At 37.5% G+C, this 27,986-nt stretch overlaps 1 protein-coding gene across 1 annotated transcript; it reads left to right on the forward strand.

The window, feature by feature from the left end:
• The first annotated feature begins 90 nt into the window (after nucleotides 1–90).
• DYNC2LI1 (dynein cytoplasmic 2 light intermediate chain 1) lies at nucleotides 91–27,926 on the forward strand. The gene is made up of 14 exons (XM_008162192.3): nucleotides 91–212; nucleotides 2,087–2,204; nucleotides 4,007–4,041; nucleotides 6,143–6,212; nucleotides 8,225–8,313; nucleotides 11,705–11,891; nucleotides 12,827–12,895; nucleotides 13,800–13,877; nucleotides 15,428–15,504; nucleotides 16,398–16,468; nucleotides 19,643–19,740; nucleotides 20,143–20,235; nucleotides 25,465–25,562; nucleotides 27,864–27,926. Exons 1-13 carry the CDS (start codon nucleotides 205–207, stop codon nucleotides 25,525–25,527), a joined length of 1,056 nt encoding a protein of 351 aa, XP_008160414.1. The 5' UTR covers nucleotides 91–204; the 3' UTR covers nucleotides 25,528–25,562; nucleotides 27,864–27,926.
• The last annotated feature ends 60 nt before the right edge of the window (nucleotides 27,927–27,986 follow it).

The following is a 27,986-nucleotide window of genomic DNA, read 5'->3' on the forward strand; positions in this document are numbered from 1 at the left end:
GGAAGATGAGGCTGAGCTTGAGACTTGAAAAAGAACAGAGAACTACATTTCCCATAAAGCCATCCTTCTGCACGCAACCCAGCCTGTGACGTCGCTCCCATGGCAACCGAAGAGCCTGCTCGCCGGGGCCCACCTCGGAGTTTGCGGTCTAATTTCTAAACTGGGCCCTACGCGGAGCTCGGACCCTGGGGCTGCAGAGCCACTATGCCCAGGTATCCCCGCATCCCTGCTTGCGCCAGGCTTACGCTCCCCTCGACAGCCTCCCCTCTTTCCCACCCGAGCGTGGAAGGGGTGGGGAGGGAGAGGCCGCTGCGGGTATATTTTGGGAGGGGAGCCCACGCGGGACCAGATAGTGGGAGAGAGTTGTAGGTCTGTCCTGTTTGCCACCCGTACCTGGATGGGCAGAGACCCGTAGGAACTGCGCTTGCGCGCGTGGATTCTGCCCAAAGTCCCCCAGGTAGAAAGGAAGAGATTGTGAAACATTCAGCTCCAGCCATAAAAGTTTCTTGCCGGCCAGGGAATGAATGCCCTGGGAGCAGGGGTTCCGGCGGTGAACTAGACCACAAAGCCACTTCCTTGGGGACCCCCTCCTGGTGCAGGGGTTCACAACAGCAGTCGACGAGGGGGAACTTGGGGAAGCCCTGAGTGTGCGCTCCTGTTTAAAGGCGAGGGGAGAGGAGCGGAGGGGAGATGGACGACCTTTCAATGCATTTTAGCTCTGCAGTTCTGTGGTGCCAGTTGTAAATGCCTGTTCTCAAGGCCGCCCCGGAACCTTCTCTGAACAGTTTGTTAGGACGTGCAGGAGGCTGGGCTCCTGGAGTCCGCCACGGAGCCCCGTAAACCGGGTTTTCTCACCTGCTGGGTTGGCAGTGTGGTCTCTGTGGAGGCTGTGAATCTTGTGTGAAAAATCGTCAGTGTCCCAGTACAGTTATCATTTGGTTACGATTTTAAAGTCCTGGCTGCCGTTACAAATGTCCACCAGTGGCAAAACTGGTTGCAGCACCTCCTGCTCTCCTCTCTTTGGGAAGTTGGAAGGCAAATAATCACGCTCCGAGAGAAGGGCGTGTCAATAAAGAGCAGACAGGCCTGGACTGAGTTCCAGGGGGCTCGCCTGTGAAATAAACGTGTGGGTTTTAGGGCAGACGTTTAGGGACGCCTGTTTTAGCTCCTTTCTTCATCCTGGGTTCTTGGATAACAATGATTATGATCTCCTAATAATTATATATAGGCCAAGCCCTAAACTAAATGATACATTTTAATAATCGATCATGACAATCTTATAAGGTTGGTATTCTTTTTTATTAGCATGTTAGAGGTGAAGAAACCGGTGAGCCTGGGGACCAGCACAGAAAGCTGCAAATATTAGGTGCCCAATAAATATGTGTTGAACTAATAAAGGAATGAAGGATCCAGAGAAGTTGGCTAATTTGCCTAAGTTGGCATACGTAGAACATAGCAGATTCAGGCTTACAACACATCAGATCTTGCTCATTCTTTTTAGTTCAATACTCCATTTTCCATGTTAAACTTTAAAAAATGTTGTAATCGTATTTATGTAAAATTATGTATGTGTGTAGAGATATGAATGAAAGAATGATTTTCAAAATGTGATTTTGGGTGATTTTTTTCTTTATATTTTCTGTATTAAAAATAAGGGAATCCTGAGCTAAAAATACAATTTTAAAAATAGGAATAGTTGAGGGAGCAGAGATTATTTGGAATACTGGTTTTACACCTTCCCCCATTTTCCTAGATGCTGTTTTTCAAGTTGTATATTTCCCAAAGTTGGATATTCATATGTGTCTGAGAAGGTAACACCTACAGCTTTCAGCCTTGCCTGGAAGCCCCAGAATAAGAAACCCTCCAAGTCTGGTGCGAAAGGCTCTGAATATCATGTTCAGCTTTCTTTGATGAACCAGTACGAAGAAAATAATCCTCAGCAGTTTTACCAGTTTATTGTCCTCCAGAAAATAATGTTGGTTCGTTCTATAAATTTGACTAAAATAAAAGTTCTCTGAGCATGAAATAAATATTGGAAAGGAGTCTTCTTGTTTCTCTGAATTTTGTTTTTCTGCCTCTCGTTTAGTGAAACACTCTGGGAAATTGCAAAAGCTGAAGTGGAAAAACGGGAAAGTAACGGAAGTGAAGGTGATGGAGTTGAAATTGGAGAAAAATCTGTTTTCTTCATTGGCAGTAAAAATGGGGTAACTTTTCCCAATTTTTTCCAAGTATTATGATGATTTAACAATCAGTGGTAAAATTTATATTAATGCTTTGATTAAAATGTGGATACTTCAACCCTTGAACCATCTAATGAGTCTCTGGCCTGCTGATTACATTGGAGCTGGTTATGCCCCATATGAGGGTGTCCGGCTTATGGGTACTCACATCCGGCCTGAACACTTGTCATTGGTGTGCCATGACGTGGGCCACAGCAGCTTGGAGGAAGGGGCACTTGTTTCTAATTAGACTGCCCAGATGAGCCATCTCTTCCCAATTTGCACAAAGGCACCATAAATGCTAACTGGTGACCACTTGTACAACGGAAATAAGCATATAGATAATACAAACATGAACCATAGAGGTATGGTATAGTTAACCTTCACTTAACTGGGGTCACAGAAGTTGAAGGAAACTTGGAGATACTCCAGTTTTCAACAATAGGGATTCTTAACCCTGGGGACCATAGAGGTACTTCTTGGGGTCAGTGAACTCCCTAGAAATGTGTGCAAAATTGTGTGATTGTGCATCAGTGCATTTTTCTGGGAAATTAGAATATCCCAGCATTCTAGCACCTCCCGAAAAGGTTATTGGGCTATTGCAAACAGTGGTTTTAGAGTTTGAACATCTCCAGCAGTGGGGGAGTTCTCTTCCACAACTGCAGCCTGTTTTGATTTTTGTTAACTCCTAGTTATTAGAAAACTTCAGTTTGTAACATCCACCCCCTGGTCCTAATTCTGACCCATAAAACTATGGGACTAAATCGAATTCCTCTTCTATTTGCTAAATTTTCAAATGTTATAAAATGGCTCGTCAAATAGTTAATGGCAACCCACATGTCTCCCCGAGTATCTGTTTCAGTTTTATCTTCATTTCATTCAGCCGTGTCTTCTGTGTCATGGACTCTATGTCAGTCATGGATTCTCTGTCATGATCTCAGTAACTCTTAACTAGAATTATTCTAATGTGTAATTCTCAGGATGCAACAGAAATTTTGAGGTTTTGTTTCATTATAATAGACTAGAGCAGGTCTACCAGCTTCTCTTTTTCCAGATGCTGAGCTTTGGTTTTATTGTATAGGAAAATTTAAATGGTGATGGGGAAAAAATAAAGAAAAAAGAGAAAAACTTAGTAATCACATAACCCTATTCACTAAGGTTGAGCTTGAGATCTGAGAGTCTTTCATTGATGCTATTGGTTTTGTCCTTAATTTTATTAGATTGGGCCCTTTTTGACAGTATTTTGTATTTTTTAATTATATTAAAATAATTTATGTGGTCCTAAAAAAATACTTAGAATAAGTATATCCTCTAGAAATAAAACAAAAAATACTCTAACCAAGTATCTGGATTGCTTACTTTGAACATATTTGCAACATGTCCTTTATTTGTATGTTATCTTTTTTCTTTATTTCCACTTCAACAATTAGAATTCAAACATTTTAGAAGACACTAATCATCAGCTTAACCAGTAATTAGCATTGATGAGTAAAGAGAACATTTAAGACAGCTGACAAGTTGACCACTAAAGTGAGGTATGATTTGCTAGTACTTGTCATCCCAGGGACTTTATAATTATAATAATAGCAGTGTAGTTACCCTGTGATGGAAAGTTGACAGTTAACTTCTTCCACTTATCAAACTTGGGAACAAGTCTGAAAGTTTCTAGTTTCCAGGTAATTTATCATTTAAGTAATTAAAAAGCTATTTTGGGCCACAACTATGAACGATAGTAAAATTTTACATATGGATGACATTAACACAGTATTGCGTTTTTAAATTTCTAGGGCAAGACTACTATTATTCTAAGATCTCTTGACAGGTAAGTGTTATGTTAACGTTTAGACTACATTTTTTGCTTATTCCGGTTGCATAAGGCAAGTTAGACACTAAAAGACATATGGAAGGAGAACAATTTTGAGGCACGAACAAAATAATTCTTAGTAAACCCTTAGTATGGTCTTTAAGACCTTCTTTAAAAAATAAAACCAACAGTAACTAAAAAAAATTATACAGCATTAATATTGGATTTCCCTATTCGTGGAGAAATTAACATGACTACACAGCCTATGCTCGTACTTTTTTTTTGGCTATACTACTGTGGTATTTTAATTGTTTTTATTCTATCTAGTCCATGATTATTTGAATGTTAGCCATAATCTTTAAATTACTCATGGATACAATTTTGAAGCAGAATGTTGGTCCTCAAACTGTACATTTTACCATTTGTTTAATGTACTTCTTAACCTTCTATACTGACATCAGATTAAGATTTGGGATTATAATTGCTAGATATTGTGGGGAGTTGATAGGAAAGCCTCCAACCAATTTGGGGGGATATTTCTCTGTTCTCTTTATTCCAATGCCTTTCTTATAACTTCTCCAAAAACATCAAGAGAGATGGAATTTGGTCTTAAGGTCACATTAAAGAAACATTCATTTGCCAAATATGATTAAAGAATACAATTAATAGAATGTTGGCTTTGTGTAATTCCTCGTCAGCAGAATTGTTTCTTAGAAGAACCATCCACAGTGATACCTACCTCACCCTTCCATCCCCATGAACCATGGCTCTTTTCAGGGCAGGTGTGTTTCTCATTGCAAATATGTCATCCGGCACAACATCAGCTTAGGACAATATCTAAATTGAACTGAAAATTATGAATTTGGGTTCCTTGATAGTCTACTTAGAAAAAGGAACAGTTCTTCAAATTGTAGGTTAAACATCAGAGTTTTAAAATTTTGTCTTAAAAGCAGTGTTTTGTTTCATAAAGGAAATTCTTATCTTACAGGAAATAGAACCAAATATTATTCCATATATATATATATACACACACATATATATATATATATATATATATGAAAAAAGATACATGCAGGAATGATATACAAAATATTCAATAAGCATAAACATATAAATCACAATATAAAATTATTTTTATCCTCCAAATTAAAAATAGTTCAGTACTAATATTACTCAGCATTAAAAAGGAACGAAATCCTACAATATGGATGAACCTTAAAGACATAGGCTAAATGAAATATGCTAGTCACAAAAAAAAAATACTGTATGATTCCACTTATATGAGGTATCTAGTCATTTATAGAAACAAAGAAGCTACCAGAGGCTGGAGGGAGGAGAAAATGGGGAGTTGTTTAATGAGTTTGGAGTTTGTTTTGTGAGATGAAAAAGTTCAGAAGTGTGGTTGCACAACAATGTGAATATACTTAACATTACTGAACTGTGCACTTAAAAATGGTTAAGATTATCAATTTATGTTATGTGTTTCTACTAGAGTAAAGCAAACAAATAAATAAATAAATAAACTATAAAACTGCTTACCAAACAATGTAAGCTGTAGTGTAAATAATTCATACGATGATTTTAATATTTTTCAAATCATTTGTCGATGTTTAGGAGTCACTAATGTCATTTGTTTGTAGCTCTCAATAGGTAAATGATGCCCGCATTTGAGCTGGGATTTAAGGTAGAGAACTGTGTTTAAGTCTCCACTGATGTCTTCATTAAGTTGATAGTCATGAGGTTCCCCGCTCCCCATAGCAAGGCTGAGCATGACCCTGATGCCAGTGCTTTCCACCTGGCCTGGATGCGGAGAGCCTGTGCCCTAACAGCCATCAGCACTGCCAGCCCCGCTGCCTTCTCTGCTGGCCAACAGCCTCTCTGCGGGCTACCAGGTCATGCAGGCACTGTTCCTCACCTCTGCAGCTGCCCCTAAAATCCATCAGGATGGTGTTTTGAAGGCTTATTGATTTTTTATATAATTTTAAAATCATTTTTACCTCAATGCTACTATACAAGGTAACTTCTCCACTAGTAGGTTAAAGTTTTAAGAGGAAGCAAAAATTTACCGAGTAAGATGATAGCATAAGGAAATAATGGTAATACTATCTTTATCGTACAGGGATGAGCCACCAAAACCAACCTTAGCCTTGGAATATACATATGGAAGAAAAGCTAAAGGCCATAACACAGTGAGTGTCTTTTTAAGTGATATTGCTGTGCCCACAGATGGAGAAGTAATGATGCTGACTTTGTTTTACATTTTCCATCTGATCTACAATCAATAAATATGTCAGGCTATACTTCATGGCTATGTACTTTTAAACTTCAAATGCAACTCAGCAGATACGAAGCTAACCCAAACTGAAAATATCTTAGCCTTCTCATTTGTTGTGTCTTAAAATGCTAGCATAAGATTCCTTTGTAACTTTATTGTATGGATTTGGTACATAATTTATTAATTGTATTAATGTGACTTTTTCTTCTTTCAAATGCGGCTATGTGAGTTACCTTCTGTGTCTCCCCAAAAAATCTTCTAAAAATATGTTTGACCTGTGGAATATTTATGAAAATATACTGCTCAAAAAGCAAATTACTAGCAAATATATCCTGAAGTTGGTAAAACTATTTTAGACTGCAGACCCTAATTGGTTATAATCCTATTTTCACTTGTTTTAACGTCTCTTCAAAGGAAAGTTAGAAATTATTCATGATAGAGGAAGATTTTATAGCATTTTTGGAGTCCTCACATGAAAAGAGGCCATTTCTTAAATAAAGTTAACTGTATGGAAGAACAAATAGAATAGGTGGTCCCACTTCTGTAGCATAGGCAAATTTTTATAGATTGACTTAGTCCAAACTTTGATCATTAGACAGTGTGTAAAGAGTTAAAACTGCCTGATGCTTCTTCCTGAATTCAGCAACCAGAGTTGGTTATTAAAACTGAAATTAAAAAGAAAAGAAAAAATAAGATAATGAGATACAGGAGAACTTTATTTTTGTTACTCACATGAGCTTTGACATGAGTGATAAACTTAGAAGTGGAAACTGAGACAACTTGCATAATCTTAACTTTTGAGGAGAGCTCTAAAAAGTCCTTTCATCAAATTGTAAATCAATTGACATTTCAAAATGACAAAATTACTTCCCCCACAAGCATTAATAATTCAGATATCAATAGCAAAAACAATTTTAGTGATTATGAGATGGTGATTTGTCAAATATATGTATTCATCTAAAACGTGCTTTAATGACCATCAGTCTCTTCCAAGTTCATGGTTAACAGATACATTAAAAACTCATGTGATTCTTTTTCACCTATTTTTTTCCTCTAAACGTTGTGCTATCAAGTTGAGCTTGTCCATATTCATTCTAGAAGATTCATGTCTTTCTAAAGGTAATGTTCCCTGAGTGTTCTACCTGTAAGCCTTTGTCAGCTCCTCACAGGGTTGGTATCCTGAAGGCGACTCAGCATCAGGCCGGAAGCGGAGATGTCATTGGCTAGCAGTCTAGGGAGCTTGTCATGGTCTTGTTTGTGAGCTACTTGGCTGCCTAGCCCTTTCATCCCCTCATATTTAAGAGTCCTATAAAAAGGGAAGCAGCTGTTTATTGCCAGTGAGAGCCTGCCTGTCAGATACCCCAGGGGCATCAGGCACAGATCCTTGCTCAGGTAACCCTGGTCTGCATCAGGGACTGCCATCTGTCTGTCCCATTTCCCCATGCCCTACCCGTATGTCTAATTGATTTTGTAAGCTTTTCCATCCCTACACCGGGATGTTTTCCTATTCAACGATTTTATTTCTATCTAGAATCATAACTGTTTTCAAAAAGATAATACCAAACGTTTTCAGCTACTTATTTTTATATCACATTTGAGTGTCTGCTACATGTGCTATTTACAGAATTAGGGCACTGTTTATGTCTTCAATTAAGGAATTATTAGAATTGGGTTATTTACTATATGTGTACATATATATTCTTAATGCTTCATCGTTATTCTTTGGAATAGATGTTTTGTTGCATTTTGAGGGATGGGATAGAGAAAGAGGAAAGTTTTGACTGCCAAGAAAGGGTTGTTGGAGGACTATAGTATTTTGTATCCATAATTATTACTGACTGGTGCTAATGAAGTATAAGCATTTAAAATTTTAAAAAAGTTTTAATTTGAAGAAAAAACACCTGTGTTGTTTTGTGTTTTTTTCAGCCAAAAGATATTGCTCACTTTTGGGAACTAGGTGGAGGCACCTCTTTATTGGACTTAATCAGCATTCCGATCACAAGTGACACCTTAAGGTAGGTGAGCCAGCTCCAGGAACAGTAGTTAGTAAGCACCCAGTCAGTCCTGCCCGTGGGAATATGAGTAGACTTGTTAACGAAAAAAACCATTGAAACCTGTAAAGAATTTTAGTGAGTTTATTTGAGCCAAACTGTCGACATATGCCGGGAAGCAGAACCTCAATGAATTGAGATAATGCTCCAAGGAATGGCGGGTTACATCTGTATTTATACATTGCCATCAAAGGAGGGACATAGGTGGGCTACATGAAATTCATTGGTGACGGATTAAGGAGGTGGGATAAAGTCAAAGGTGGGAAACCCCTGGGATTGGATAAAAAGTAAAATGATGGACACATACTTAGGAGGGTACAGGAACAAATAACATGATAATGAAGGAATTTGAAGTATCTGTCCTGGCGCCCACCACATTTGGTTGTGCCCCAGGGGCTCCAGCAAAAGAAGGAAGTTACAAGTTACCCAGACATCTCACAGATATGTTATCTTAGAAGCAAAAAGGCAAATGGGCTCAGGAAAGATCTAAGTTGATCTTTGTCAGGGAAAATATCGACCTAGGACATGACTGCCCACTATAACCTGTTTGTAGTTAAATATTTAATTTTCAGACCATCTTTTGTGGTTACTTTAGGTCTCTGAGTTTTCAAGACTGCCACACAGGCCTCCCCTGAGCTTGTCAGGTTAGCAGGTGGCTTCTTTTGTTCACAGACTTGTGAATCAGAATTTGGGGGGACAGTTTTACTAGTATGTTGCTGAAGGCTTATGCTCACTTCCTTTCTATGTGCTTAAACTGTAATGCTTCAAAGAGAGTTAAAAAGAACTAAGGCTCTGGCCTTTGCTGAAATGAGAGAGCTGGCATTCCACCTAGTAACATATTTTGCAAGCCTGCAAACAAACAAAAATATGTCAAATAATACTCAGGCAATGAATTCACTTTGTAAAAATGAATTTGAAAAGCTTAATTCTTTCCGGTACCCATCCAAGTGTGAGCTAGCTCTGCCCTGAGTTTTTTCCTTTCGCTGGGTATTATATCTGCCTTTGAGTTTAATGCTAACTAATACTGTTGATGCTTCGGCAAAGGGAAAACAATAAGTTAGAACAGGGAGAATGTCTCTCTATTTGTGATCTTAAAGAAGTAGAACTTTGGGGAAAACCTCAAACTCTTTGGTTTTCCTGACAGTGTCTCCTACATATTGGCCAAATCAGATGTGGAAAATTGTGACATTTCTCACAATGTTCATGGGAACCATCTTAGCCAAGGAAAACAAAAAATTTGAAATTTGAAATATCTTACTTTTGTCAGGGTTTAACACAAATGGTTGCTTGATACATGGACCAAATACAAAGGACCTGATATTTATTCTATTTCAGCCATTAACGTATTTAGGGAATAGAATTATTTCTTATTAACAGGACAGTTGTTTTTCCATAGCTGATTCTAGGTAATGTGTGCTTTATTTGTCCAGTTATTTTTTTGCTTTTAAAAATATATAATTTTAGTGTATGCCCATATAGAAAAATACTGAAAGGTACAAAGAAAGAGCACCCATCTATAATAATAAAAGCCTAGGTGGCCCTCATGCAACACCCTCACGTCATCACAAGATGGCTGCCACAAGATGGCCAGCAGGGGAGGGCAGTTGTGGGTGATCAGGTCGGCAGGGGAGGGTAGTTGGGGGTGAGCAGGCCAGTAGGGGAGCAGTTACGCATCAATCAGGCTGGCAGGGGAGCAGTTAGGGGGCAATCAGGCTGGCAGGCAGAGGCAGTTAGGGACAATCAGGCAGGCAGGCAGGCAGGCGAGCTGTTAGGAGCCAGCAGTTCCAGATTGTGAGAGGGATGTCTGACTGCCAGATGTCCCTATGGGATCAGGCCTAAACTGGCAGTCGGACATCCCCTGTGGGGTCCCAGATTGGAGAGGGTGCTGGCTGGGCTGAGTCTCCCTCCTCCCCCCAGTGCATGAATTTCATGCACCGGGCCTCTAGTAATCACATAAAAGAATAATCACTATTAACATGTCAAGGTATTTCTTTCAGTGTTTCCAGTGTTTGTAAATCTATTTTGTACAGATTTTAAATGTTTTTATGCACATTTAGATTTTGCTTTCTCACTTATAACCACCCTTTCCCCATGACTTTACTCTTCAGGAACATGGAATTTTACTGCTATCTAGTTTTCTATTTGTCCCCTTTTAACAGAGAAAATGAAGCTGCCTGGGAGTTAGGGTAGCTACGCAGGGTAGTGTAGTAGAGAAGAGCTGGCGAGGGTGGGGGGAGCTGAAGGAACCTGAGCTGCCCGTTAGTGTGGCCTGAGGCTGAAAGGAATTGGGCTCTCATGGGGTTGTGAGCGGGCTCCAGTTCTGACCCTGACTGTCGCATTACCTTGTTACATTACCTCACTCGCCATTTCTAGGCCTAACAGGGTTTGGGCCCAACGGGCTTTTGGAAATTCTGATTCCTGTAAGAAGCCAAATCTTTCCACAGCTTCTCTAATACCTGACCTTGTGAGTTCTTGCTCTTCCTTTCCCTGGAACCCCACGGCAGCTGGGGCCTGCTTTAGGGGAGAGGAGGGGTCAAGGTTATGAACACAGGGAAGGGGAGCCATAGGCCTAGGTCCAAAGTAGGTTGCTGAGTGGTTAAAGAATTCATGGAAAACATTTCACTCCTCATGTACTTGCAGATCTCAGAGTGTTTTGTGACTGGAATTAATTTGACACATAATTTTCTTTTATTGGACACAACCCAGCAACTGGAGAAAATACTTCCAACTGCTATTAGAATTGTTTGTCTTTAAAATGACTGTCCATAAAATAATTACAGATGCATTGAACGTTTCCACAGACTTTAGATAAATTGTAATAGAGCATCTCCTGTGGCCTGATTCTCTGTTTTAAGAGGTTGGGTTGTTTTTGCTTTAACATTTTTAGCTGTCATTTGCTATGAAGATAAACGTAACACAAGTATTTCCAATGCATTGGAAACACAATTTTTAATCTTTGAAAAAATTGAACATTTCTCTTTTGCTTAAAACAAGGTCCACCAGTAAATCTGTTTCCTTCTCCTTTAACTATTGTGCTGCTGTTATTATTATTTTAGTTTCCCTTCTTTGGAATACATAGTAAAATTGGATCTAAACATGCATTGTTGGACCCAATTGCTTGCAAATTATTTGAACCAAATTATTATTAGTTCAAACAAAAACTCCAGTGCCACTATTAGTTATAACACTTATATATCACTAAAAAAAAGCACTCAAATAAGTAAGGCTATAACTTCGGTGCGTTTTTGGTTTTTGTTGTCGTTTTTTTTTTTTATATATAATAACTTTCAGTATAGTAGGTTTCACAATGGTAATTATTTTGAGTCTTTTTTGAAATATTTTTTTATTTCTTTAGGACATTTTCTATTGTTCTTGTTTTGGATCTTTCAAAGCCTAATGACCTTTGGCCCACCATGGAAAATCTGTTGCAAGCCACAAAAAGCCATGTAGATAAAGTGATAATGAAACTGGGAAAGACAGATTCCACAGCAGCTTCTGATATGAGACAGAAGATATGGAGTAACATGCAGAAGGACCATCCAGTGAGTTGCAGCTGGGATTATTCTTGGAACCTTAGCCCATACACAGTTAAAGAGAACATCACAACAGCTTCTTTAGATTTTTGTGCATGACTTAAGATTCATTTGATGTAGATGAACCTGCTCACTGGAAAATTATAGCAATTTTATAAAACATCAGTAAGAACATATCAAGGAAAAAGATTTCTTATGTCTTCTTAGACATCTTCTGTGACTGTTATGGCATATTATACCAATTTAAAGAAATAGTTTTAAAGTAGTAGTTTGATATTGATTTTATAAAACGAAGATTAAAAACCTAAATGTACAAATGTCACCTGACAGGAAACTAAAGGAAGCTACAAATTTGAGCAATGGTTAGAGTTTAAACAGCCTTCACTGTCGCTCTATATTTTACATTCCTTCAGTGTCACACAGTCAGTACATTTATCATCTGACAAGTAATTACATTATAAAGTTGCAATGGTGAACAACACAAGTTCTTTAAATACAGTCATGAATATCATCTTCTACAAAGCTAAGAGCAGAATTTTATATTGCCCAGAGTTTTTATGAATGTGTTTTACATAGGTAATATCAAAACAAAACTGATAGCTTATGGTTCCCATGCATGCAGTATAAATGCTACTGCAATAAATAGTTAATACAAAATAGCAAGAAACAAAAAGGAAGATGACATGTTACATAAGAAAATAAAAGGGCAGAACACACAAAAAGAATAAATCTTTTAGTAATTTAGGGAATTGCTGTTTATAGTTTTATACTTGAGATATACAGTTTATTAAGTGAAGGATAATTACTGGAACAACCTTTAATATCAAGCAAGCACGGTCAACATCTATGAAGAGACTGAAAATGGTATCTTTTTGGAAGTATGTAGAAATTGCTGAATATACAAAAATAATTATAGTAAATCAATGAAATATGTTTGCTAACAGGATCGTGAATTAATTGACCCATTTCCAATACCTCTGGTCATAATTGGAAGTAAATATGATATTTTTCAGGTAAGCTCTTCCACTTCTAGTTGAGTTTGTTATACATACATGTCTATGCTTTATGGGAGAGGAACCAAAGTAATAATGATTTGCATGGTCTGTTCATAAGATTCTCTTTTTCATTTTATAAGAATGTTCATCTAATAGGAGATGTTATAAATATTTGTAACAGGTGTTTTTTTAATCAGGCCAGAAAAGAAAAATAAAAGTGTGGGTGGTTGGGAATAAGTTAACATATAAAGTGGTTTTATATAAAACATCGATTGTCTTTATATTTTGATAAGCACCAATATCAACTTCATTTGTAACACTGTTTGTGATATTGGAAAACAATAGGATTCTATGATAAAATATTTAAAAACACTTTCTAAAAAAAGTAATAGTAAAATATGAAAGTATCTCTCAGAGGGAGAGGTCAAGGAGTCACACATCTTAAAGATTTTAGAAAAGCGGATATAGTTGGGAAAGCAAAAATAGGTAAAGAACAACAAATACAGTGGAATGGGGATAAGGTAGAAGATTTAGAAACTGAATCTTGAACCCAGTCACCAAGGGATAGGACTTACTTCCCAACTTTTAAATTGAAGAAAGAAGAAAATTGGTTTCTTCTTATCTTTGCTTGTCAGAGAATCCTTAGGGTATTCCACACTATGAAATGTGTGCTGATTTCTGAATTCTATTGTGCTGTGTTTAAACAAGGGAAGATCTGACAGCTCTAGAAGGCTGCAGCTATTGTTCAGCTCTCTATAGAAACAAATACCAAGGTAATGGAATCCTACTCCTGAGGGTGTGTTCAAAAAATAAACGAACTACTAAGAAATAATCTATATCTACATTGAATAATTTATATCTTCATGCTGCAGATATTTAGTTCTCTCAACTCATTTTTCATTTTAATAACATATTTCTTTAGGATTTTGACTCTGAGAAGAGAAAGGTGATATGCAAGACACTTCGATTTGTTGCACATTATTATGGAGCATCATTAATGGTTCGTACATTTTCTATCCTTTGGGCTTGAATGGACAGTACCAAATTTGGAAAGGTTGGCAACTTCATGCACAGTCATGAAGACTAATGCTTTTACTAATGCACATCATCCCCTCCTTTCCTTTCCCATTGCCCCAAAACCTTCGTTTTATAATGTATCCATAGAACATACTGCTAGATGGCCTGACATTTCTTTGGTGCAAAAGATCTGAATTGCTTATTATATCTGTAAACCCCAATCTTAAAGAGACAAATTATCTCTCTATCTGTCTGTCTGTCTGTCTATCTGTCTATCTATCTATCTATCTATCTATCTATCTATCTATCTATCTATCGCTTCCCCTTAAGAATTAAAATCTATATTCTCTTAAAAGAAAAGGACTAGACCATGTTGTCTCCAGGTTCCTCTGAGCGCTTTGATTAAGAAGAAAAAAGAGATCACACGAATGGGGGGTAGGGGGAAGAGGAAGTATCTTTTAAAATAAAAAATGCTTTTATATTTTATTGCATTGAAGGATATCAAATAGATAATGATAATAATTACAATAACCAATATTTCTTGAGCAATACTTTGTTTCAGGCCCTGTGCTAAGCATTTCACATTATTCCCTCTTCTAATCCTCCTAACCCTATGAAGAAGGTACTGTTTTTGTCCATTTTACCATGGAGGAGACTGAGACTTAAGTGAGATTAAGTGACTTGTCCAAGATCACACATCTAGTCAATGATTTCCCTGAAATATCAACCCACCCAGCAGGACTCCTGAGTTCATCTTTTTAACCTTTGCAACAAACAGCATTTTTTAAAAAAGTTTAAAAAAGAACACATTGGTTCAAGGTTGTTTTTACCACTTTCATACATCTTAGTCATTATTATTTTGGCTTAGTGACTTTTGGTATTTTAAAAAATCAAATTTAGACTTAAAAGATTTGTAGGGTAACCATATGTCCTGGTTTTTACCTGATATATCAGGTTAATTATTAATACTACCCACTCACTTTCATTCTCTAAAATGTTCTGGTTATGTCACCCTAGTTACCATACCACCACTGAGAATATTCAGTTGCTTATTTTGCAAACTCCAAAGGCAATTCAAAAGAGAAGTTAAAAATTTGTTTTAGTGAGTATCAGTATTATTAGACTGGTCTGTAGCTCCCATGTTAACTACTTTGAAGGCAGTAATATGACCTTGGATGGAAATGTTATTTGTGATGTATATCTTCTGTTTTTTAACCAACCAGATTGAATTTCAGCAGTCACTATGACCCATACATGGGAGTAGCTAAAATGTTTAGTGCATAAATTCAAGTTCTTTCAATATTATGTACTCATGAAGTTTGAAGAGTCATTAAGATGAATTTATCCACATTTCTTTTTTTTCCTTTATTCAGTCTTTTTTTTTTTTTTGTCTATTCAAATATAAGTATTTGTTGGGCAAATAAATAATAATTCACTCTGCAATCTGTACTTGTTCAAAGCCATATTTATGTTATCTGTTTCTGTGATTTGAAAGCAGAGTATAAAATTTATTCTCCTGATTTTTTTTTTTAGTTTACAAGTAAATCAGAAGCTCTATTACTAAAAATACGTGGAGTTATCAACCAGTTAGCATTTGGTATTGGCAAAAGGTACTGTTAAAATACCTTTTTTTGTATCTTTTTATTTTATTACTAGAGGCCCAGTGCACAAATTTGTGCTCGGGTGGGGTCCCAGCTAGCCGGGGGGAGGGACCGTACGTGGTTGGTGGGATGACCCCACCCCTGATCAGGGTGGGGGGCCGATTGGGGGTGGGGCTGGCTGGGTCAGGGGCTGTGGGCGGTTGGCCAGCCAGTCCCACCCCCAATCGGGGTGGGAGGGGCTGATCAGGGGCAGGGCCGGTGGGGGGGAGGGGCTGTGGGCGGTTGGCTGTGGTCGAACTCCCAGTCAAGGGGACAATTTGCATATTAGCCTTTTATTATATAGAATTTTTGGCCAATGTTGTTTCATCTATTATTCTCACTAGTCTTTTGTTTCTTGACCCAGAAAGTGCCCCAGATATCTGTTCTTAGATAATTTTATATTACCTTTTGCTACTTCTATTATTTAAATGTTTCACAGATTGACAATTAAAATGCTAGAGAATACTTAGTTTGACACTAGAATAAAATGATATCATTTTACTTCCTTCCCTGATTTCTTTTACTTCTTTTCCCTCATTTTAGTAGCCTTCCTTCTATGATCACTTTCTGAATTGATTATAAATGAATAAACAATATTTGTACATAATTTTCTTAACCATGCTACTCTTTTTGGTTTTGATTTAAGGTAATTTGTGTCTGTCACTTTTTTTCTCCTGTAAAACCTTCATTAATGCTCTACTTTAGTTTTTGAAATCACTTACACAAATATTCACTCACTCATTTGGGACAGTCCTTTCACCAGTGACTAGATATAAAACTTGCTTCTTGTATTTACAGTAGAGTATGGCAGGATATTCGATTGCTAAAGTAAATTAGATTCTTTTTTCTTCTTATCCATGTAGCAAATCAATATGTGTGGATCAGAATAAACCACTGTTTATCACAGCAGGATTGGATTCTTTAAGTAATATAGGTTGGTGAACTTATTAAATTTGTTCAATCTTTTTTTTTAATTGCTTATTGATTTTATTCTACTCCATGTTCACTTCATCTCCAGCATACCAGCATTTCTGGTTTCATTATCATTGCTGTAATTTCTTATTATTTACTTGTATAGACAGTATTGCTGCAGTACATCACATTGACATATTTGTGATGGAAGGGATGTTGCCACATGAGAGACTGGCTTCTGATCTCTATTCCACTAAAAAGTTTGCATATATTTCCTTTCCCTCACCTCTTTCTAGGTAATTTTAAATTTTAATTCCTTGGATTTAGAAGAAAACCAAGAACATAGAGTGGTCAGGAAATTCAAAATTATATATTATGGGCAATGATGAAAATAGAGATTCAAGTGATAGAATAAATAAAAAAGAATACAGTATTAATTAAGTACCCCTTAATTTTTCATTGTGAAAATAGCTGGCCTCATCTACTGGTGTTTCCTAAACTTATAGATGCCCTAGGCTCATGAAGCAAAAGTAATTTTACAAGTTTATGAAGTCAAGCTACTTACCTTCTTACAATAAAAGATCTTTGGGCCTAACAGCTCTTTATACTCTAGGATTGTCATAGTTTGTTTTAAACTCTAGTGAGTAGTACTTTATTTCCCATTCTCCATTATTCTTACAAGCTAAAGTTAACTTGAGTTTAAATGTAGATATCTTTGTAATGACATTATGGATTGAATTGCAATGAAATGAATAGAGATGGTTAATGAGTGATTAAAGAGAATGATTTTTTATTTTTATAATTTTCATTAGTTTCAAGTTAATTTCAGTCACAGTAAAAATCACTTTGTGTGCTGATAGATAATGTTGATGGGAATCTTTTGCCCATGTGAATAATTGGAAGTCAGAAAAAGTTTGAGAACTACTGAATTTAAAAATCATGGAGCTTGGACCTCATCAAAATTAAAAACTTTTGCTCATGTAAAAAGAATGAAAAGGCATGTTATAGTCTGGGAGAAAACATTTTCAAATCATATGCCAACAAATGACTAGTATCTAGAATATATAAAGAATTTAACAGTAAAAACAAACAAACAATCCAATTAGAAGATAGGTAAAAGTCATGAGCAGACATTTCTCTAAAGAGGATATATGAATGGCAGAAAAGAGTTTAATATAATTAATTACTACGGAAATTCAAATTGAAACCACAATGAGATATCACTTCACACTATCAGAATAGCTAAAATAAAAAATAGTGACAACACCAAATGCTGACAAGGATATTAAGAAACTGGATTACTTATACATCGCTGGTGGTGATATAAAATGGTACAGCCAGTCTTGAAAACAGTTTGACAGCTTCTTATAAAACTAAGCATGCAGCTACCATATGAGCTAGAAATTGCACTACTAGGCATTTATCCTAGAGAAATGAAAACTTGCATTCACATAAAGTCTGTACAAGAATGTTCATAGCAGCTTTATTTGTAATAGCCAAAAACTGGAAACTACCCAGATGTCATTCAACAGGTGAGTGAATAAACAAACTGTGGTACATTTATACCATAGAATACTACTCAGCAATAAAAAGGAACCAACTATTGATATACAGAATTTGGATGTATCCCCATGGAGTTATATTGAATGTAAAGAGACAATCAGAAAGGCTACATACAATACAACTCTATTTATATAAAATTTTTAGAATGAGAGTTTTACAAATGGAGGTAAGATTAGTAAATATCAAAGGTTAGGGACAAGACTGTGGGTGGAGAGGTAGGAGGAGAGAGGTGGGGAAGGAGGTGAGTGATTACAATTTTAGTGAACAACATAGATGCTGAAACATAATGAAAAAATCTCATATTATAGGTTGAAAAGTACAAAAAAGTATCCCCAAATTTTTTTAATTTCCAAATTAAATTATGCAAGCAATACATAAAGGCCTTCTCCTTATAAAACATTAAAATCTATACTAATAAAAGGGTAATATGCTAATTAGACCAGGAGACCTTCTGGACGTCTTTCTGGACAAAGCCATGGTGGTGGGGCCAAGGCAGAGGCAGTTAGGGGTGATCAGGCCAGGAGAGGAGGGCAGTTGGGGGTGATCAGGCTGGCAGGAAGGGCCAGTTGGGGGCAAGCAGGCTGGCGGTGGGGGGGCAATTGGGGGCGAGCAGGCCAGCAGTGGGAGGCAGTTGGGGGTGATCAGGCCGGCATGGGGTGGGCGCAGCTGGGGGTGAGCAGGCTGGCAAGTAGAGTGGTTAGGGGCGATCAGGCACGCAGGCAGGTGAGTGGTTAGGAGCCAGCAGTCCTGGATTGCGAGGATAATGTCCTACTGCTGGCAGTCAGACATCCCTCAAGGGGTCCCAGATTGGAGAGGGTGCAGGCTGGGCTGAGGGACACACACACACACACACACCCGTGCATGAATTTTGTGCACCAGCCCACTAGTGTAACATAAAAGGACCAAGTTTGGTATGTATCTTTCCAGATCACTTTCTATATATGTGTATGTGGTATAAAAATATGTTTTAACTTAATGGTATTATTCATTTTGAAATTTGTCTCTTTTACTCAATATGCCTTAATGGCTTTTCAATATTATGCTATATATAGATTTATTTGGTATTTTGACTGCTGGATAGTATTACACAGTAATTTAATTTACTATTCTTCTATGGATGGACATTTTGGTAGTGGCCAGTTTTCCACTCATATAAATGATGCTGCAGTGTGAAATATTTAATACATGTATGCAGGCGTTTTTAGGGTAAACACCAAAAACTAGAATTGCTTATTAATAGGGCATGACTTTTTTAGTACTTTAATGATATTTAGCAGTGCCAAATTACCCTCCAAATTAGCTGTCCCAATTTTCACTCTAACCAGCAACACATAAGAGTATTTGTTTTCTTGCAAATTCACATGCACGTGAGAATATCAATCTTATATTTTTGCTGAGCAACAATTGAAGTGTAGGGAAAGAGAATTATGGTTTACTCATTATTGTCTCCTCTTCCTCTAGAACTGGAACCTGGCTTGCTACACTGGGTTGGGGTAAATTTTAATTGTGACTGTAATAGGGAGATGGACATGAGTGATCTAAGATTTATACTGTTTTTAGTGTCATCAGTTTTATTGATAGAGTTTGAATGTTTTAATCAATGCAATTATTGGAGCAAACCTTCCAATTTTAGGGTCTCCTCCTGTTCCTGATAATGACATTGGAAAGTTTCATGCCCGTTCACCAATGGAGTTGTGGAAAAAGGTGTATGAAAAGCTCTTTCCACCAAAGGTATCTATTTCTAGTTCTTCTAAAGCAAGATTTTTTACTACTATTCAACAGTTATTGGGAAATGTTCCAATGGGTTTATTATGATAACTTCGTTTTCAATTCATGCTCAAAAATTAAACAGTCACTTAAAATCCATTGTATATGAGACACTGTGGGGGTTGAAAGGTGGGTTATGACAGTTCTTGCTCCACTTTGAAGCAGAGCTCTCTGGCTATTAGACAAGAGAGACACAATCATCTGAAAGGAGAAGGAAAAAGGACCTGGTGGAATTTGAAATGGCCCTCAGTGGTGATGATAAAAGATCATAGAGAGCTTACATGGCTGGCTGAGGAAAGGACGTGGATGTGAGTCAGATGGTTTGAGGTTATGGGCATGAAATGATTTGAAGTATTGTAATTTCAGAGTACCGACACACTAAAAGATATCAAGGACCCTGCAAAGGACCCTCAGTATGCTGAAAGTGAAGTTGATGAGATGAGAATTCAGAAGGATCAGGTATTACCCTAAACATTCATTTCATTTTGAATTATCACAAAAATACCTGTAAACTTCTATATATTTTTCTCAATTTATTTACTTATTTTTTTTTACTTTATAATTATTTAAATAATACATCTTCACTATAGAGAAATTAAAAGTCTGATATGAATCAAGAAGGAATTAAAAATCACCCATCACTCTACCACCCAGAGATAACAATGTTTACATATCCCTTTTGGATTTTCCAGTGTATGATGGCTAGTGATTCTTACTTTGCTGCTGGGAAATCCTACATAATAAAAGGGTAATATGTAAATTACCATAACTCCGCTACGCCCATGATTGGGCCAGCGGGAGGCACAGGGGGTGGGACTCAGGGTGGCTGGGGTGGCCGATTGGGCTGGCGGGATGCTGAGTTCGTGTCATCTGCACCATGGCTGTGCTGCAGCACAGAAGGGGCCTCTGGGGCAGCGAGCCCACGTCCTGCTGCGGACCATCAAAAGTGGGGAGCGAAAGCGGGGGAGCTTTCGAAAGGCCTGGTGCACCAGCGGACAGACAGCCAGCTCCCCCGCGATCGAAAGTAGGGAGCTGTGTGTCTGCTCCAGCACCAGCGGACCCCCTGCCATCAAAAGCGGGGAGCAGATTGCTAGCAGTGTCCGCGGAGCGTGCTAGGCTTTGCGGGGCAGTGGATATGGCCTGGATGGCAGGTTAGGCCTAGGGGACCCTACACATGCATGATTTAATCATGCACTGGGCCTCTAGTACTTATATAATATTCTTTTGTTTGTGGGGTTATTTAAAAGAGCTTGTTTTTTATTAGGACATTCAGACATACCTATACTTTCTTATACCAGAAAAATTAACTACTGCCTAATCTGAAAGCACACAAATATAACTGACAAAATCCAGGATCTCTCAGGAAAGTGCTTAAAAGTGGGGACTGCATTCCACATATGCCAAGATAGTACTGTTTATGATATACAAATCTGATGTAAGGATGCAAAACTTAGTAAATTTATCATGGCCTAATACTTATATTTTCCAAGATCACCTTTTAGTTTGATAAAATGAGACAGTGTGTGGAATCTGACCTTGTATAATAAGTAAGCTTATGTATGGAAACACTATAAATTGAATGTCCTGACAGCCTCTCAGGCGGGATTTGTAGAGCTGTGTAACTTAGACATTGTTTCAAGGATAACCTAAACGCAACCATCCACTGGGTATTTTTCTCAGCATTAAGCAGTACATTGAACTTAGATATAATCCAAAAGACTTTTGAAAGTATGTCATGAATATTTAGAGGGATTGTAGCTGTAGCAAAGTAAGAGACATATTACAATCCCTATCAAAATTCCAATGGCGTATTCCACAGAAATAGATCAAACAATACTAAAATTTGTATGGAACTACAAAGACCCCGAATAGCCAAAGCAATCTTGAAAAAGAACACAGCTGGAGGCACTATGCTTCCTGGTTTTAACTATGTTAGAAAGACTTAATAATTAAAACAGTATGGTATTGGCATAAAGATAGGCCCATAGATCGATGGAACAAATAAACCCATGTATATATGGTCAATTAATTTATGACAGAGGAGCCAAGAATATACAATGGGAGAAAGGACAGTCTCTTCAATAAATAATGTTGGGAAGATTGGATAGCCACATGCAAAGGAATGAAGCTGGATCACTATCTTATACCATACAGAAAAATCAACTTAAAATAGACTAAAGACTTGACTATAAGACCTGAAACTGTAAAACTCCTAGAAACAACATAGACAGTAAACTCCTTGACATTGTGACACTAATTCAAAAAGATATATGTACCCCCATGTTCATTGCAGCACTATACAATAGCCAAGACATGGAAACAACTTAAGTATTCATTGACAGATGAATGGATAAACACACACACACACACACACACACACACACACACACACACACACACACGAATATTATTCAGCCATGAAAAAGAAGGAAATATTGCCATTTGTGACAACATGGATGTATCTTGAGGGTATATGTCAGACAAGTACCATATGATCTGACTTTTATGTGGAATCTAAACAACAGCAACAAAAACCGAGCTTGTAGATGACAGAGAACAGACTGGTAGTTGCCAGAGGAGGGGTAGGTGATAGACCAAACGGGTGAAGGGAGTAAAAAAGTACAAACTTCCAGTTATAAAATAAATCATGGCAATATACAGCTTTGCGAGTATAGTTAATAATATTGTGTTGCATATTGGAAAGTTGCTAAGAGAGTTGATCTTAAAAGTTCTCATCACAAGAAAAATATTCTGTAACTGTTTGTTGACAGATGTTGACTTATAGTGGTGATCACCTCACAATATATACAAATATTGAATCATTATGTTGTACACATGAAATTTATATAATGTTGTATGTCAATTATACCTCAATTTCAAAAAGTGAGGGGCATGTTGTAAGAAAAGTAAAATGACCTCGAGTAACTCTTATTATGTGTATATCTTGGCTATAGAGATTAGTTGGAAGTCATCCCTGAATTAATATTTACCTAGAAGTCAATGACCAACTGTCATTGTTGATAAGAGTATTTGTTTATATTGCATAATGACCTTTTATTACATTTATATACATAGTATTGTTAAAGGGCTGGGGTATTTCTGAGTATCATGAGTTTTCACAGTCAAATCCATCTTCCCTAACTGATCTAAAACCATAAGAATTTTGAGTGGAACTGGAAAGCAGCCCTACAATACTGATGTCATTCTTCACTCAACTCTTGTACCACACTGCTACCTCACTAAACTCTGTATTGTCCCTAAACATGTATCAGTGTGTGTGTGTCTGTGTGTGTAGCCCGGTTGGTTGGACATGGTCCCATGCACCAAAAGGTTGCTGGTTCCATTCCCAGTCAGGGCACATGCCTTGTTTGTACATTTGTTACCCAGTGAGGGACGTGCGGGATGTTTCTCTCTCACATCAATGTTTCTCTCTTTCTCCCTTCCTCTCTCTCTAAAAATCAATTTTAAAATACTTTTTTAAAAAGAATTGCAGTGTAAAGAAAGCCCTCTTACTTGCTATTCCTTTAAACCATTATCACATTATTTTGAGTTCACATGGTAGCAGTACTGAAGGACCCAGTGGACATGGTGAGTTCTGTGTCATACTAGTTAGTTATTCTTTATCCTCCCTCTGGCATGGTCTGTGTGACCAGCCCATTCTTCTAAGTTTGCTGACTGCAGAAGGGACATACTACTAGCCAAGAATCCCAAAGCGATGCCCAATAATCGTTGTGGCTTATTTTATGAGTTAACAATCTTTGAACCATAAGTTCAAACTAGTGAACTGAATTAACTTCATTAGAAAAAATAAAGCATGCTGTAAAGACTGTTTTGGAGTTATTAGTATAAAACTTCTTCCCAAGTCTTATACAGTTTTGAAACTTTGAATGTTTAAATTTTAATGACATAGACTATAGGTATGAAAGGCAGTCTGTAATTTTTCTGAAAGTGAGAATAGGATTTTCTATTTATAGCAACAATGAACTTTAATTATGTTAGTCAAAGGGCAGTGATTGCCTTATCTTGCAGGGTAACCACTTTTTGCTTATCTGAAATAATATTTTACTTGGTACAGTTAGACATTGAGCAACAGGCAAGAGGCTTGGAGGAGGCATTCCCAGAGATGGTCCCTTTTGCATGTTAATGGTCTCACACAGGATTTCCACTCCCACTAAATTTATCTTTATTTTGTGAATTGTAATAGTTACAAAATAGTCTCAAGATGTAAAGTACAGCAAACAGAATGTAGTCAATAATCCTATATAATAAAAGCCTAATATGCTAAGTGTCCAGTTGTCCGGTCATCTGTTCAACCAATCAAAGCGTAATATGCTAATGATATGCTAAGGCTGCTCAACTACTCATTATGACGTGCACTGACCATCAAGGGGCAGACAGTCGACCAGTTGACCAGTCGCTATGACATGCACTGACCACCAGGGGGCAGATACTTTGGTAGGTTAGCTTGCTGCTGGGGTCCGGCCAATCAGGACTGAGTGAGACAGGCCAGACACACCCTAGAGCCCTCCCATGATCCATCCCTGGTTGGCCAACTTCCTGCATCCCTCCCCGGCCTCCATCATGCACGGGTGGGGTCCCTCAGCCTGGCCTATGCCCTCTCGCAATCTGGGACCCCTCAGGAGATGTCAGAGAGCCGGTTTTGGCCCATCCTGCAGGCCAGGCCAAGGGTCCCCCACTGGTGTACAAATTTGTGCACCAGGCCTCGAGTATTGTAATGACTATGTATAGTTCCAGGTGGGTACTGGAAACATTGGGGGAATCACTTTATAAAGGATATAATTAACCACTATGCTGTATACCTGGAACTAAAACAAAATAATATTGAATGTAAACTATAATTGAAAAACACAATTTTAAAAAGAGTAACATATACTCATTATGAAAAAAAATTCCAAAGATATACAAATATATATAATGGAAAATGGAAGTGTTCTGCTCTCTCTCCATCTACTTGCCGTTTTCACATGTGACTGCCATCCTTTTTGCTGGCTGGCTGTAAAGCCATGTGTGAGTGAGTGCTGGTGTGTTTAATCAGTCTTTACTGGGAGATCATCTAAACCAGTGGTTGCCAACCTTTCGGACCTCACAGACCACCAGTGGTCTGCAGACCACCAGTTGGCAACTGCTGCTCCAAAGGTTACCTCTAAACTGTTTCCAATTGTGTGTCAATATACACAGTGCAGTGAATATCTTTCTGCTTATATCCTTGTGCTCTTATATACTATCCTATAGGATAAATTTCTTAAGGCAGAATTGTGGGTTAAAAGATCTATACATTTTAAGTATTGATACTTAGCTAACTTCAAGCAGGTTTTGACAAGAGTTGAAAAGCAAACAATTAAAAATAAGGTCACTTTTCAACACTTAATATATGACAAATACTTTAATTGAATGAACTTATATACTATATAGAATATAATTTTATCTGAAACTTTATTAAATTCATCTCTAAGTGCTGCTTATGCTACCTAGAAACTCCAAAGGCTACATTCTAGAAAATAAGTATTAAGTATAATCATTTACAAAATAATTGTCAAGAAATTTTGAGAATGAAAAGCTGTAAAGGATACATTGTTATATCTAAAACTGCTAAGGGAGTTTTAAGATGCCTAATTTAATTGTTAAAGTTGATTTTTTAAAGTACTATACTGTATATTTTTGTTTTAGGAACTGGAACAGTACAAAAAAAGTTCTTCCAAGTCTTGGAAACAAATTGAGCTGGATTCTTGAACCTAATTCAGCTCCAGTGTATTTCCCAAATACAAGTAAGATTATTTTATTGATATTAGCTCATTAATGAATTCATTCTTGTTATTAATAAATCCTATATAATAAAAACGTAATATGCTAAGTGTTCAACCGCTCGACCAGTCACTATGAAGCACACTGACCACCAGGGGGCAGACACTCCGACCGGTAGGTTAGCTTGCTGCTGGGGTCCAGCGAATGGTGACTGGGCAAGAGGGCTGGACACGCCCTGGAGGCCTCCTGTGGTCCTTCCCTGGCCAGCCGGCTCCCATTGGCCCCAATCGGGACTGGGCAAGATGGCCCTGATTGCCTGATCACCGGCCGGCCAGGCCAAGGGACCCCACCCGTGCATGAATTCATGCACCGGGCCTCTAGTAATATTAATAATAGCTCATTAACAAACTAGCTGTTGTGGTAATAAATGAAGAAAGTTAAGATATGTAATACTTTAAACAATTTTAAAAAAGTGAAGATGTGTAATTTGCTAAAGGAAAAATGAATTTCTTGTATTAGTGCCACCCTAGGATATTTGTAAGTCTTTGAAAAGGGGAAAATCATATAACTATGTGTAGTATTTTTTTAAATAAAGTCTTCTATTACCTACCTCTACCTTGGTTAAGTAAATATATCCTTGGTTCAGCATTTATAAGTTTGTGCTTATGTGTTTTCAGGAATATGAAAGCAAGAGCATGTAGTAACAGTTATGAATAAGGTTAAGTGCTCATATTAAACACCTTCCTTCTCTAAGGAGTTCTCAGCTGTGGCTGGTAGGAAACTGGAATTGGGTTCACTTTCACAAGCATCTAATGTTATTCTAATGGTCAGGCACAAAAAGCACCCGTAGTATTTATTTAAAATGCACATTCCTGAGCCCCCACACCCAGAAATCCAGAGAAGTGAGTCTGGAATGAGGTTCAGGAAACTGCACATTTAATCAGCACCTCCAGTGATTCTGACATACGTTAAGTATAACGTTTTGAAGAACAGGCAGTTTTAAGGAGATGTTGTCAATAAACAGACCAAAACTTGATGACTTGGTAATAACCAAGATTATTTCAAAGGTAGAATAGCTTTTAAGAAGCATCAATCTTACAGGTTCATGTACTTGCTATCCAAGTTCAATTTAGAGTAAGTATAATTGCTGTTATCAGGCAAGGTCTTTTACTCTGTGTTCTTCCATTTCCACTGTAAAATATGTTGACTCTACCATGCCATGCACCCAGCTTCAAATAAGCACACCACTAACCACAAGAACACAAAGACTGAAGAGTGGCATCTGAGTGAACAGCAAGCTGCCTGATTATTGTCATGAAATAAGATGTCCTACACTAGTTGCAGTACACGTGGTTCCAGCACTATGGGGAACAGGGTTGCAGCATGGCGCCAAGGAACCTCAGTTGAGGGAGCTAACAGGCGCTGTGCCTGGGTGTTGTGGAGAAAGGACTCCCTTTAAATTAACAGTGAACGTTATGCTCTCAGAAACATCATTGACGTGGTGGGAAGAAAGAGCTCAATCCACAATAGTAATAGGAATTTTTATAATTTGATTTTCTTACACATCACTGTCCATTTTTGACTTAAGACACAAACTGTCACATAGTGAAAGTCATTGTGTTTCTCAGAGATGGTATCGCTAACATTTAATAGCTTGAAGTCACGTGCTATGTCAATTTTCCAAGTGTTTCTGAGCTAGAATGAAATTCATCTGCATATGAATAGTAGAAAATGTTTCCACTTACATTGTGCACTCATATCTTTAGTAAGTTGAAATCAGTGATTTCTAAAGAGGTTCCTGTGGAACTCTCTTTGAACTACTTTAATAGATTATCATCTCCAGAATTGTCTATAATTGATGTGACATATATAATCTGTGAGGCATTATGTAACTATTACACCATAATCATCAGTGTCAAAGACCTTTTATAAAAATTGACAATACGATTCTGGTAATTCACCAATGTCTCCAGATCCTTAAATACTGTTCTAAGAAATAGAATTTTACTGTGGTTTCCTTAATGAAATGATCTTTCCTACTATAATGTGAGACATTTCAAATGCTATAATTTATCATTCTTTACAAGTTAGGTCATAGTAACTGAACAAGTTCTTGTACTCTCTAAAATATTCTCACTCAGAGTTACCATGGTAACATTGAGACAGTTTTATTTCAGATTTATACATGAATTTCTTGAAAATCGATCAGAAAGATAATCAGTCATTTCGTATATACCATTTATATACAATCTATGTACAACATTTGATCCCTAACAATATGTAATATAGGTGTTTGTATTCATCAGCATTCTTTCTCTTTACAGTTCAAGAACATGAACTCCCAGTGTGTAACCCTGTTCTTCTGAGAGTAAACGTTGTCAGTTGAGCATCTTGTCTACATGGACTTTCAATAATAGCTGCTCCCCAACCTTAAAGATGTCATTTCT

The sequence above is a fragment of the Eptesicus fuscus genome, chromosome 16 (genome assembly GCF_027574615.1).
Source record: "Eptesicus fuscus isolate TK198812 chromosome 16, DD_ASM_mEF_20220401, whole genome shotgun sequence".
Taxonomy (NCBI): domain Eukaryota; kingdom Metazoa; phylum Chordata; class Mammalia; order Chiroptera; family Vespertilionidae; genus Eptesicus; species Eptesicus fuscus.

Bases quoted from the DNA above. Each gene is read 5' to 3' on its own strand.
- DYNC2LI1 (XM_008162192.3), top strand. The intron at 12,896-13,799 runs GTAAGCTCTTCC...ATATTTCTTTAG, and splicing joins GTAAATATGATATTTTTCAG to GATTTTGACTCTGAGAAGAG. The intron at 16,469-19,642 runs GTTGGTGAACTT...TTCCAATTTTAG, and splicing joins GGATTCTTTAAGTAATATAG to GGTCTCCTCCTGTTCCTGAT.